Source organism: Parus major, unplaced genomic scaffold (genome assembly GCF_001522545.3).
Source record: "Parus major isolate Abel unplaced genomic scaffold, Parus_major1.1 Scaffold376, whole genome shotgun sequence".
In the NCBI taxonomy this organism is placed as follows: Eukaryota; Metazoa; Chordata; class Aves; order Passeriformes; family Paridae; genus Parus; species Parus major.
Window position 1 is genome coordinate 18,217 of NW_015379297.1, and position 14,773 is coordinate 32,989.

The window sequence follows — 14,773 nt, forward strand, 5'->3', positions numbered from 1 at the left end:
TGCCCGGGCGGCGCCGCCGCTTCCTGCTCCCGGCCTGGGCGGGCGACAGACGCGGCCTCTGGGCGCACGGGCACGGTAAGGGCGCGCTGTCGGTTCCTGCTGCCGCCGCGGCGGATGGGCGCTGACAGGCAGCAGCTGCCCTGTGAAGGGGCTGCGGGGCCGTCTCGGTTCGGGGGAGGCCATCGAAGTGTGTGGGATGGCCTCGAGGTGGCGGAGCCGGAGGTCTCTCCGGCGGCACCTCCCACCCATTGCCCTCCGCAGGTACACTTTCGGTTTCTCCCGGGGCGCGGCGGAGGAGCCGGGGCAGTCCCACTTCCCCCGGCTTTTCTCCCTGCGGGGTCTGCTACCGCTGGAGGGGGCGGCGGGCGGTGCCTGGCGCTGTCAGTGTAAACATCCCGAGGCAGTGCGGCCTCCCGGGACAGGCCTACAACCTTCCGGGCCGGGCTGTGCTGGGAGCGGGGCGGCGGCGGAGCGGGGAGGTGGCTGGGGCAGCGCCAAGGGACAGCGCCTTGTTTACACAGGGCGTCGGGAGAACATGGCAGCCCGGGTGCGCTGGACACTCGCATGCGTGATCGCTCCTCCCGTGCCTCGTCCCTCGGATCGCTGTGCGCCCTGCGCTGCGTGCACCACGGATAAACAGCAGAAGTCTGGCGTACTTTCCTTTATAACGGGACTGTAAAACGTCGTGCTGGGTGAGCCCAGTTCGTGTTTATCTGTTACCTTTTTGGATGTGTTCTCTCTTGTCTCTCCTCACTTGAATAATTCAGTTTTTTATTTTGCCTGCTCCCTCCCTTATGGCTGGTCACCGTTACCTTACTTGTGACTTTTCTTTAGTCATTTAACTTCTTTAGCAAAGACAGCACAACGTTATAGTAAGTTTAAAGACAGGTTCTGGGTCTAGTTTTTATTGCTTTTCCTTCTCCTCTCACTCCATCTCTTATAGTGGACAGGATTAGTTGCTTTAGGAAAGGTGCAGTAAAAAAGATGCTTCTTTTGTGTGGTGCCATCAGCGACATACTTTTCATCTCTCAGGTTTCAATAGTATCTGGTTCAAAAGGTACCTAAAGTTTAGACTGTTACACACATCCTTATGTTCAGTAGTCTCATAAGCAACTCAGGGGCTTTACCTTTATAAAGCTGTCTAATTTAAATCTCACAAGTTTTTGACCTCTAGAATGTGCTATCAAAGCTAATTATAGAATTTTTGCACACTGCTTCCTTTTAGAATGTGTGTTGGGGTTTGTTTTTTTAAACATACATCCTCACCATTTAATTTAATCGTCTCTGTACTTTATTATGTAAAATGATGAATAATTCTTCCTTACTCTGACTTGTCGGGGGGGTGGAAATGATTGTTAAAGACCAACAATCAATTTGGTGGAAAGAGAGGTAGAAATTACGGGAAAGTATGCGGGACTTCTGTCAGAGGGAAGAGAAGGTTATAGGGTATCTTTAAATAGAGAGCAGTGGGAAGACAGCCTGCTAATAGGATGAGATGCAGATTCTTCTTTCAGAAGGAGCCTGCTGAAGCCACAAAGCTTTTTGCAGAACGTTAATAGTTTCTAAGTGATTATAAGCTTACATGTTTTGGGACTCATCAACTTTAGCTTTTGCGGTTTCAGAGCAAACTTTCGATGATCAACTTATCAAATTATATATGTAAGGAAGGACGTCTTCTAGTGCTTTACCGGATTTGATGCATCATTAATTTGATACAGTATAGTAGTTTCTGTGCATTCAGGAAAAAAAATATTAAATTTTTGTATGAAAACTTGAGAAGTATGGTGTGTGTAGGACTACTTTGCCCATCCCTTATTTTGATTTGTGTTTTATAAATTTTAGTGCTTGGTCTAAATTGTAAGGTACTGTAAACTGCATGGATTGTATGCTCCCCTGACCTTGTAGATGCAAAGATTTACTTTGTATCCTAGTTTTGATAAAACCCTGCAACAAACTTTAGCAAGAAGTTTAGGGTTTTTTTTTCTGCTCAGACAGCTTTTTCAGTAAGTTAATTTTCAAGTTCTTAGACTTGTTGAGTTTCAGAAAAATGAAGCAAATTTGCCATTTCTTCTGCACATGCCAGTGTGAATCCGATAACCAGAGCTGTAAATATTATCTGGGAAAACGTCTTTAAAAAGACTTTTCAGTAAACATTAAATGTTTTACAGTGTGCTATGGTTTATATGTATCAGAGTGATAGTGGCATTTATTGCTATATTTGAGCTTCTGCTTATGAAAGAACACCTTAGTGCCCTTAGGAAGCCTTGGTCCTGTTAATGGTTCCTGCAGTAATCTTGACTGGTGTATTTCTGCACGTATAACTAACTTAATTTTCAAGCCAACTTTCTTAACTTTTTTTCTGATTAAACCAAAAGAAGGCTGCTTTGAAAAAAAACAAAAACAAAAAACAACTGTGTGTGTAATGCTACTGCTAGCTGGAGTCCTGCACTTGTTGTTGCATCTATGTAGGTATCTGCATAAATCTCTCCTCAAGATTTAGGATGTAACCTGAATAAAAGGAGGATGTTCCAAGTAACCTTGTGGTGGTTCTAAGTACTAACAGCTGGTTAGTACAGTGGTTCTAAGTAGGAACAGCTGCCTCTGGTCACTGCTACCCAGACTTCTGTGTGTTTGTTTTGTTTTCATGTAGGGGTATCTTTTTTCAAGCATTGTGTTTTGCATTGTTTTGGGGTTTTTTTTTTGCTAGTTTCTTTTATAGTTAAAATGAAAGCGTGCTAAAGCTATTTTCAGGGTTATATTTAGAGTTTTGTTTTGAAATCAATCCTAAATAACTTCACTTAAGGTCTGGCCTAAAAGGACCTTCTCTACCATCCTATCCACACTGTTTTTCAATTATCTTTTATTCTGTTGAGCTGCATGTTTGCTTCCCTATTAGCTTGATAGGTGGTTGTGCACAGGGGAATCAAGATATTGTTTTTAGTGGGATATGTTCATTGTAGTTGTGATTTGCAGTGATTTTAAGCTTTCTGCCAGAAACACACAAGAACAGTTTGGATTTCTTGTAGGGACACACTTGGATATATAATGTAGGTGAGATAGATGTACTCTTCAATATGTGAATGAACTGGTATTTTTCAGCCTTTATGACAAGTGCTTTGTAGACTCTGAAGACTTGCTCTAATTGGTTGTCTTGACCAGTGAAAGTTATAAAAAAATGAGTCTTGGTTGTGTGTTTTGTACTCATAAATAGTTAGAAACTTCTTGCTGGTGACACCAAGTATTCAAGATTCAGAATTTTTAGTTTGGTTGAGGATTTGTTTTTTATTATTTGGTGATGGGAGCATGTAGACTTATTTTTGTTTTTCCATGAGATATGTATAAAAATAACAGCAAGGATGTTTTTGAGGTTGTAAGGGTTTTTCCAAATGTTCCAGAGCTAGTTTTTCTCTGAATTTTCCATTACCAGGAAGAAAAGGGTGGATGTCAGAACTGTAACAGCATGACTTGGCAATTTTTTTCAGAAGTGTTAAATTAATTTTTTCTCCTCTTATGTTATTCTGTATTTTGCTTTATTGTAAGCATCTATCCAGAGAGGAATTAAATTTGTAGTGTCCATTTCTTGTTTTTACTTTTAATCTTTCTGCAGGTTGTTCAGTAATTCAAAACCAGTTGGACTTCGAACCAGCTTATGTGCTGCCTTATTGTATCACTGGGGACAGCCTAGTCTTTTACAAACCTGAATCATCTCTTACTTTAAGAGTATGAGTCTAATGGTCTTTTGGCCTTTTTGGCTCACTCAGCCTTGGGAAATGTGAATTTCTGAGCTGATTCCTGGAAGTGACTCGGCAGCGTTTTCCTTTTACAGAAATCAAATGAATTGGGACTTGCTAGAGAGAGGATGGGGAATAGATTCAGTGTCCTACTGAAATTTGAGGGAGAAGCAAAAAGTCTTCCATAGAGATGTGCTACATAGGGAAAGGGAAGAATGGAAATGCTGGTTCATTGAGAAAGGTCTGTGTCTGTGGGAAACTCACATACATGTAGGTGTGTGGGTGTTTGAGTATCTGCTTTAACTTAGAACTTCCAAACCAGACTGAACTGAAGCTCTTTTATCTTCTTACTTGCTGATGAGTGGGCTTGTTATTTTCTCTGCCCTGGCAGAGTTTTGAAAACATTGCTGACGGAATGTCAGTATGAAGTTCAAATCCCATTATATAAAGACTGAGTACCTTGATGGACTATTCCATGTATTCAGTCTGAAGGTACCATTCTTTTAATGAATGCTGAGATATAGCATCTTACACATTCTTCTGTGTACTTTCTTTCCCTTGTAAGGCCCTTACTAGGATTTCTGCCCCAACTGGAAAATGAGGATTATCATTTATGTTCCTGCATTGCCTAAACTTCATTTGTATAGGAAATTGGTGATTCACGTAGAGATAGATAAGCATAAAAGTAATCTAAATCTTTTGTAACCTAGTAGACAGAAATAACATGTTTTTGAGAGAACCTGATCTTGTAAACAGAGTGAGTGTTTTCAGTTGCTGCAATTTGGCAGTTACTGGGCCACCTGTGTAGGAGTATAGTATGTAAAATATAAATATATAGTAGACGTGGTCTAGTATATAATTGTTTATTTGCATTAATATTTATTATTATTGATTGTTTGCATTAATATTCTGCATGAGAATGAAATTACCTTTGTGATGTGCTTAAGCAGAGGTACATATAAAGCACTGTATGTTCACGTAGCCACAAGTCTGAGTTACAGGAATAATGCTGATATTTGAAACATGTTGGAATGTCTCTGCTTCCAAATTAAAATGCAATTTAACTTTTTTTTGGACTTCTGTTTTGGGTCATGATTCATTGGCAATATTTCTTTTGTGTATAGAAATGGAAAACTGTAGAAGAAGAAAAGGTTTTGCAATAAAACAGATTTTTAAATTTTTTTTCTTCTGATTGATTATTTTAGTGTATTCTTAAACAGTTATTTTTTTACTTTACATGTGTTTGAATTTAAAGACTTTTGGAATAATTGATAGGTAAGATCTAGGCTTTTTATTCTAAAAATCTGGAGGGTGACAGGCATATATGGCTTCAAGAGATACCTGTTAAAGGCTTTCTGGCCCAAGTCTTGTTTGGGGAGCAGAGGAGGTCTTAGTTTTCTTCTTCATCAAAAAGTGATGCTAGCTTTACAAATGAAACAATTGAAAATAAAGTAGTAACTGGAGCGGGGGGTGTTGTACTGTTACAAATTAAATATAATTAGGTCATGTTAGGTCGTGTTACAGTTTGGTCATGCTTTCTCATGTAAGGTGGACTGCCTATGTGAGCAAAAAAAGCCTTATTTTTTTTAAAATTGTGTATATTTTTGCTTTCTTTTGAAATGTATCTTATGCTTATTCCTTGCTTAGTTTGCATCTGGCTGGGGAGATCTATCTGCATTTGTAATTTTTCTTACTGTAACCTTGCCTGCAGGAAGCCCAGTTACTCTGCAGGAATCCAAACAAGCATTTTCCTGAATGTGCAAGATTAGTTTAGTTTAAGCTGACTTCCTGCTATTGAAAAGCAGACTTACTGATTTTGCCCATTGGAGTATTTATAATTTTTTTCTTCAATGCATATTAGATGGTCCTGTTTTCTTTCAGACCTCAGTGATTTTTGTAGCCTTTTAATGGATGGGTTTTCTTAAAAATGTTGGGCCAAATTCTGACTTTTGTTATGGAGCACTGATCTCATTGTTTGCTGATCCCTATTCTGATGTAAAGATGCAGTATTCAAGAGATTTCGTAAACATTGGAAGACTTTTGAGTATAGATGATGCAAATAACTTAAAATTATTTTATGTTTCAGCAGCCTCTGCCTAGCTGTTTAAGAGCAGTGGATTGTGAATTCAAGCCTTTGATATCCTGAGGTTATCAGCATTACTATCTTCAAGTGAGATAACAGTTCTCAAAGAGTCTTCGGGGGATTCACCATGACATCAGTAGTGATTGACAATGGAGGCTCTGCCCTGGAGTTTGACAGCAATGAAATAAAAAACCAAGAGGTTAGAAAAGTAAATAGCACTTATTTACTATCAAACTTTGAAACATTTTATCTTAATTTGAAAGACAGTTTCGCTGTAAACTTGCTGTGAAAACAAATGAAATGGATCTGAGATTGTTTTGTAAGGAGGAAGAGTACAGCCATTTTTCTAATATCTTTTAGTAGAAAGTTTTGTTATCACAGCAGTGGGAGCAGTAATTTTTGAAATCTGCAGTACAACTGTAGACCTGGTTTACAAAATTATATTCTATACTAAGCATTCTTTAAAGATCTTAGATGAGTATTGAGGTATAGAACAAGTTGAGCAGAACAATACATGGACTCTTTTAAAGTTAGCCAGCATAGCTTATTTTATTGTATTTTGCATTCTTATCAACAAATAATAAATATATCCTACTCTCTTGTAGCTTTTAATAAAAAGAATCTGTCAGGGTTCTAAGTCTACAAACACTATAACTGATTATATGTGCTTTTACAGACATTTTGATCCTTAAATAAGTAGAGATGAGCATATAGGCTTTGAAGTAGTCAGTTCTTCTGTAATAACTTATGCACTTAACCCAAAACGTGTGTTTGTAAGACACAGGTTAGATGTAGGTATCTTGCAGTGCAAAGTCAGTCTTTGTTACCTTTCATCAAGCAGAGGGAGGAGAAACACTTCCCACAGCTGAGGGTCTTCATTAGAAAGTGTGCTCTTTTCTACTATCTTAAAGCTGTCTCGTGCTTTAAATTTTAAGCCCTTAAACACAGGAAAATATCTCTGAGATCTAGAAAGCCCCCTCTAATGGCTGATAACTATCTTTTATTCTTTCTAATCTCTTGCTTTTGAAGAAAATTTCTTTTAAAAATATGTAAAATTACTATCATTATTCCATAAAGAATATAAGAACACAGGAGGAAAATATTGACATAGAGTTCAATAGTGCAGTATTTAGAGCATTTTTTTTTTCTTCTCTTTTCTTCCTATTTTTTTTTTTCCTTTCTATAGGCAAATGAGCCAGTCTCTGAATTCCCAGCAGTGGTTGTGGAGCCAGTTCCTAGTGCCAGACTAGAACAGGGTTACGCTGCTCAGGTCCTGGTTTATGATGATGAGACTTACCTGATGCAAGATGTAGCAGAGGAACAAGAAATTGAGACTGAAACTGTGGAAACAGGTAGACTTACTTAATTATTTTATTCCATGAGGTTTTGTACTTTTAGAAATTCCCAAGGAATGTGTCTACCCACAAGATGGAGGTCTTGATGTGGGTTCACATCTCTTTCCTCTAAGTTTAGTTTTACTCTAGGCTTCATTAATGACAGGATTACCTTGGCAGGTAAAAATGTCACGTCATATTCAGGGTGCTGCATTGTGACACTCCTCCCTCATGAGCAGGCAGATCTTCATTTATGTCTTTGCTACGTACTTATGCAGGGAGTTTACTGGACAACTAAACTTGGATTTTTTAAAAATCAGCTGAGTCAGAAAGCTGGTTAGAATAGTTTTACACTGTGTGCGAGCCACACAACTGCAGGGCAGTTGGAAATAGTAACTGCATGGCTCTATTTACCCCATCTTCCAACTCTTGCCCCTTCCTGTCTGTCCCTTCCTATCCTGCCTTTTTGGTGCAAGAGTTGTATTATTGCTGGTTTGGTTGCAGGAGTTGGTGACTAGGGGGAATGGAGTTGGGCTGTCCCTTTATGGGCAATAAGCCTAATAGATTCAAATTAACACATCTGTCTATAAAATAACAAGTTAGGAATGAAGAAAGGAGTGGACCTTTGCTGTGAAAGCTGAACTGCTTAGTGATAAGCACAAATCTTTCTGCATACCTTCTCTCCAAAGAACACAGTCAGGGGCTTTGCATTTTCTGAGGGTCACCAAAGTATGTTTAAAGCAGAAACAAAAGCTGTGAAGCTTTGTTGCTATAGCAGCCTAATAACATCTGACTGTTGGGCTATGATTCCTGCTGTCCTTCCCTCTTGCTCCCTTGTGTTGCCTCTCATACTTTTCTATGTTAATTTTGCAAGAAGAAAAATAGCAAGGAGACCCTCAAGTGTTCTGTATTTTTGAGTTAAATTTCTGCTGGATTAGCAGAGTATTGGGGTAGGGAGTACATAGAACTGCAACCAGAGGACAGGTCCTGTTGGACACTCCATGTGTAACTGGTGAGACCCACTTGATGTAGGTACCATATGTTCCTATCCTGGGGTTGCCTAATTTAGAGCTGGAGTTTAAGTTCATGGTATCAGGAAAGCAAAAAAAAAAAGGTGAGAGACTTTCAGCTGCTTAACTTGGCATCTCATTAAGTCTATATGCATTCCTACCAGATTATGTAAATTTCAGTGCAGATTTCTCAGTAAACAGAAGATGCAATTGCTCATACATCCTTTTCATGTTGGATGTTATCCTGTAGCACTGCAGCAAAAATCACAGGCATCAACTTCATAAGGTGAACATAAACTAATGATGCAGGTTTTGGGACAGTACTTAAAATTCCAGTTTACTGAAATGTGTTTTGAAAGAAATACACTAATTAGAAGTTCAACAAACTAATGTAAAGAGAAGGTATGAAATAATGTATTTCTTAAACTTAATTTTTTACTATAATAATAAAACTTCAAAGATTAAGGTGAGAAGTGAGTGTGTTCTTCCCAGACTGAGTTTTACAATTTAAGTTTAAATTGTAAAAGTCGAAAACCTTTAAGAGCTTATACTTGGAAGATTTTTGTATTTAGAAGTTGTTTTTTAGACATTAAATATGCTGTTTCTTGTAAGATTTTTGTAGATTAATGGCTAAATTAATGGCTAACAGAACAGTTCTTTTAGGATAAAGAGCTGCAAATGAACTCTTTGTTTTTAAGCATAATTTTATGATCATAATAAACTGGGGGAAATTACAATTTAAAACCTGTAGCACTTCTATGGGAATAGTTTTATGTAACATGCCATTCAAAGAAAGGGACATGGGTGCTTCCAAGCCTTTATATTTGAAAGTATAGTTTTAAAATTTATAGGGCAGTTGATCTGATAATTTGGTGTCTGTGGCTGGAGATGGTAGGAGATGTCTTGACTGCATGTAGTTTGTTGATGATGTTGTTGATGTTGTTGATGTTTGATGTACTTTTGTTTTCACAGTTTGACATTAATATATTCTTAAAAATTTAGTATGATGATATATTTAAATCAATGCAAATATTTACTTGTTTTAATAGTTTTGATCTAAGAATTAATGGACATTGAAAAGCCAATAAACAGTGGGGAGAAATTAAAATTAATGAAGATTATAGAAACTATGAATGCACACCTGTTCCTACAGTCCATTTTTTAAGTACTTTTTATGTAGTGTATATATACACTATTAATCCAGTGGGGTTTTCATGGTGTGATTACACATGACAATGAGTATTGGTCCTTGCACAGAGCTAATGTCCAGTATTGGTGAAAGGAGTACTTGGTTTAGGCTGTTCTGAGGGAGGCAGTCTTGTGGGGCAGGTGTTGTGACCAACATGTTTTGGCACAGCCAGAGTCTTTCTGGATTATTTCTCATAAAGAGAGATAAGACGGGAAGAGAGATAGTATGAAAGCCCCGAGAAACATTCATTTTGGTAATGCACCATTATTAGCAGTGAATTGCAGGACAGTGAATCTGAGTGTGCTGTTTTTAAATTTTAATTTTGCAGTAGAGGTACTAGGCTGTGGGTAGGTAACAATTTAATGCAGGAGAGAAGTGGTAACAGGTGCCGTGGTAATTGTTAATGAGAAAGCAGGCTAAGGCAATAAACAAGGTACAATGTTTCAAGAGCATTTTAAGGTGTTAACCTTTTGAAGTATATGTTTTATTATGCTAAGGATTCCAATTTAGAGAGGTGCAACAGTTTGATTTCTATACATCTTAGAAGAAAAATGTATTATTGCTAAAGTAGTCTCAATAGATTCTACTTAGTAAATGACAGAATTAAGTGCTACAAAAATTTTCATGTTATTTGATAAATGTATTGTCATTGTACCAAGAATGGGCAGACTTAATACCTTTTGTAGTTCTAGATTCTACAGACATCATGGTCAGTACTAAAACCCATCTTAAAGAATCCTTGGCAGTGCTTGAAAAGGTTCCCTTTTCACATAATACACCCGCCTTTGTCATTATCTTTCCTGATGGCCATGGACCTGACTTTTTTTCCCTTTCTTGTGACAGTTCATTGGCAATTCCAGTGACAGCTGATTTATGGTGTTTATAGCATTACAACACACATTCAAATAGCCTCGGGCTACTTTACAGTTAATCTAAAGCTTCTTAATTTATTAAATTGTAGCATTATTCCAGCCTCCAGACATAGGGATCAGTACCCTGTGTGAAAAATGTTGTAGGGAAGATGCTATGGGAGAATTCACATAGGACACTAAAGAGATGATCTATGCTGTGCACTGAACGGTTCTACTTGTGGTTTGCTATTCTATGAATGGATTTGAGACTGTGTGGACTATGAAGACAGGCAGTGCTGAGCCAAGGTCAGAATCAGGATCTGAAATGTTTTTAATTAAAAAATATCTCACATTTATGAAAAATGTCTCACATTTATGAAACCACAATTCAAATAAAATATGCTATATGATCATTATAAATACTCATGAATTTTTAGTTAATTCTAGCAGAGTATTGGGGTTTTTTCTCCCCACCAGACTACTTCTCACTCCTAATCACTACTTGATTCATTAATCAAGGATCATTATTTATAATTAATCCTTTAACTGTAAAGTCAATCCATTAACTACAGAAATAAAACCCAAGTGTCTTTCAGCAAACAAGGAAGACTTACTGGTTCATGTTGTATTTTTTCTGTAAAAAAATGCCTATTTGCTTGGAATAGAAAAAGGAATTTTCTAGAAAAAAATAAAACAGAAATATGGGTCATTTCAGGTGACCCTATGAGATTCTTTGTGGAAGTAGTGAGTGCCTTTTGTAATGATTGGAAGGGGAAATAAAATCTTTAGGTTGACATAGTATTTAATTTTGTTTACCTTTTTGTTTGATATTATTGAGAGTGGTACCTTTAGATCATTGAGAACTGACTTACAGCCTTAAAATTTTGTTTACTGCAATAGTGAATGTGTTTATATCATAAAAGACATATCCTTAACAAGTTTTTTAATAATACTCAAATTTTATTTTCTTTCATTTCCTGCAGAGTTTTTTTGTCTGTAAAGTAATTAGTTTTTCAGTTTTAGGATTTATTCAACAAAACATTTGTAGTTTACATAATAGAAGAAGCTGCTTTCTTTAAAGTAGCAGTCAGTCTAAAGTTAACAATTTCTACAGTTCTGTTTATTTTGTCACCACACAGAACTTGTAACATGGATATAACCTGTAACATAGTAATCTAATTTTGGAATTTACCCTAGGGGCAGTATGGGAGGTAAGACAGTCATGTAATCAGATCTTAAATGTGGAGGATGCCTACTCTTTTAGTTAACTAAGACATGTATTTCAGTATTTCCACTGTAGACCCTGATTTAATTGTTTTAGTGACTCTAACATCTCATATGAATAGTATTTTTCCCCTTATTTTTTTATTAATCGTCAAAGCACCAAGTACAATTTTGGGATTTATTTTTTCATCACAGCTGTAAGATAAAAGAAGAAACAAAATTACTATTTTCAAGAAGCTGAAATATCACTCAATTTGTGAACTGTACCAGAGTTTTTAATTTCATGTACTATCAGAAATCCTCCCTGTGTTAAAAGCCTGTTTTGACTCTAAAACTGTTATTGCCACATGGGAGTGGAAGATCTGCATGAAAAAAATGCGGACCTGAAAATGACCCTTTCCAGGATGGAAAAATATTGGGCTACAAAGAGCAGGAAGTTCAGTTGAAACTATCATGTAAAATTGATAGTGATTCTTAAGGAGGAAGGATGTTGAATTGATAGGAAGTTTAGGCTTAACTCTCCTGCAGTTAAAGCAAATGGATAAATAAAATACATACATTTTCAGAGGAAATTTCAGATTACTAGTTACACAGTTATCACTATGGGAATCAGCTTATGTCCAGTCTTTAGTTAGTGCCTGTTCTTCTGTCTTATATGTTTTCCCTTACTATGATTAAAACTGCTATCTTCTAATGTTTCTAATAGAAATTTGAGGCTGTGAACCCTATGGTTTCTCAGATAATTTTTCATCAGTTAAATATCTTCTACTAAGAACTCAGTATTAGATCTGGTTAGAATCTTACCTTTTTGATTATGGTATGTATATGTAAGTGATAGATAAAGCAGTATTATCATTAATTCTGGTCAGACATTATTTGATTGAACTGCCTCGTAAGAAAAATGAGTTAACACACTCTCGTGTACTTTTTGTTAGTGTTGACATACCCTGTTGACTGAACTTCATTTTCTTACACTGACAGCTCAGTGTGACACACATGCAAAGAGACCATTTGCTTTAGAGGACAGTGCTGACCACAAAAAGAAAAAAGTTTGGGCATTCTAACAACTTGATTAAACTGACATTTTGAGATGGCACTGTCTTCCTCAAAGAGCTAAGATGAAGCCTATTAGCTAGATAAACAAGATAAAACCGCTTGTTCTAGTGCAAGAATTAGATGTGTCCTACACATTAATTGGTTAAGAATTTGTCCTTTGGATGTCAGATTTTATTTTTCACACCATGCTGCTACTGCTGCTGCATCCGGGTGAATTCTTATTTTGCCAAGAAATCCATTGCACTTTTAGCAGTTAAATGTTGATGATACTGAGGCAAAATTATTCCCCTCCTGTTGTGTGTGCTTGGAGCAGTTATGCCAAGGGTATATACATCTGTTTTCAGTAACTTTCTTAGTTCAGAAACAAAATGCAACTGCAGCTTAGATTTTATGTCATCTTTATTTAGATCCTTTTTCTGAGAAATTAAAGAAGAGAGTTCTACAACTGCTCCGTGGATGATAGTATTTTAACATAACAGTAGCAGCTTGGTTGTGTTGTCCAGTTCTTTCTAGATTTCAAGTTTCTGCCTTACAACATTCAGTGCTCCATTCATACTGAAAGCATGCTGCAAGACTATTTTGTGATGAAGACTAATTTAACTTCATATTTCAGACATAATTTTTATTTTCTGAGGCTGATATAAGGCTAATTCAATGGTTTGCTAGTGTGGGGCATTATGGTTTGAATTTCAGATGCACAGATGGATTCTCCTCCAAACTCCCAACTCCAGTTGCAGCTGGGAGTGAGAATTTGTAGGCTGCTACTGTGAGGACTCAGCCACAGCATTTTATTAATGTAAGCTGAAAATTTTGGTGTTTTTTACCTTGAAATTAGAATGCAGTGGAGCATCCAAACCCATTGTGGTATGAGTGCACAAGAGTTAGTGGTGTTTATTGATCAAAAATACAGTGACAAAGTATTGAAAGTAATAATTTTTAAAAGTGATCTTCATATTAAATAGGACGTTGTAGTTGACAAAAAAATGTAGGATAAGAATAAAGCCGTATGTCTTTGAGCAGGACATTTAGCCCTTAAAAACATTCAGTGGACTTACAGAATAGATGTTTGTTGTTATCAGAAAAGCCTTAAGTACTTACACATCTTGGACAGAGAAATTGCTTGAGTGTTGCATAGTTTATATGCCAGCCTATTACCACTCTCAAATACTATTAATTTTGAAAAAATCATATAGAGTGCTATGAAAATATCTGACTTATTGTCTAACAGACTGCTCTGGAAATAAAAAATTTCCTTATAAAGCAGGGAAGTGTAGGAAGTATAAATATCTATTGTTTGTGGGTTGGTTTGTTTTTTGCGGTTTTTTTTTTCAAGACGGCTGAATTTTCTTACTTTGCGTGTACAAGTAATAATGCTGGAATGTACACACTTGCTATTTTTATTAACTCTTTTTCAGTTTGTCAGAGGTAGTGCCAAATCCAGAGGATACATTTGTTTTTTTCTGTTTGGAATCATTAATTGCTGTATGAATAGTGACATCAGATCCTGAGTCCACTCAAAGGTACAGATTGACAGACACTTGGCTTTGGTATTCTTAAGACTTCATAAGGTACAGTTGAGAAAATGAGCTTGGCATAGTCATGGACCACTTTCCTCAGTATTTCCTTGTGTCTTCCAGGCACACTTTGCGGTTATTTTGCTATCTGGGCATTTTCTAGTGTCGAATCCACAGTGGTTACTAATGATTGTGTTGATGTGCTGATAAAACAGATGGCTGCATTTTCTTGTATGTTTTCTGACATTTAACTGTTAAAAATGCTTCTTTGTATTATTACCTTTGCAATGCAATAATAGCTAGCAACAGTGATGGCCGGCTGTTGAAGACAGCAGCTACTTCTGTAATTATTAGATGGAAATTTCTTTGGGAGCCTGGGAAAAACTGACCTTTCTGTAACTTTAAAATTAGTAGATAATTTGGGCACTTGGGACAGGACATGCCTGGACTTCTGAAATTACTTGCAGTTTTTTGAAGTGGTTGGCATTTCAGATTGTTGCTCTGTTACCATTTGCAGTTATGTAGACTGCAGATACTTCCCTCAGACTGTGATAGGTTGATGCTGGCCAAACGCCAGCGCACCCACGAAAATAATGTATTCATTTTCTTCTGCTATAGTAAAGCATAGGAGGGGGAAAGAAAATTCATGGGGTGAGATAAGGATTAAGAGAAAAACACTTTAGGGGCAGAACAGCCTTAAAATTTTAGAAGGTATAAAGAAAAAGTTATTAACAGAATTAAAAGAGGATAATGAGAACTAAAAATGAAACGTTAGAATTCC

At 37.0% G+C, this 14,773-nt stretch overlaps 1 protein-coding gene across 6 annotated transcripts in view; it reads left to right on the top strand.

Annotated features, from left to right (window-relative positions):
* ELF2 (E74 like ETS transcription factor 2) overlaps positions 1 to 14,773 on the top strand; it is a 35,058-nt gene continuing 20,285 nt past the window's right edge. Inside the window, exons 1-4 of one of the 6 annotated variants that reach the window (XM_015616207.3) lie at positions 1 to 75; positions 522 to 692; positions 5,818 to 6,022; positions 7,001 to 7,166. In XM_015616207.3, the coding sequence (XP_015471693.1) occupies positions 5,942 to 6,022; positions 7,001 to 7,166 (247 nt within the window). In that variant the 5' untranslated portion in view covers positions 1 to 75; positions 522 to 692; positions 5,818 to 5,941. Of the gene's footprint in view, positions 76 to 142; positions 262 to 521; positions 693 to 5,817; positions 6,023 to 7,000; positions 7,167 to 14,773 lie in introns of those variants that run through there. The other 5 variants (XM_015616210.3, XM_015616209.3, XM_015616208.3 and 2 more) reach the window with 5 other exon arrangements.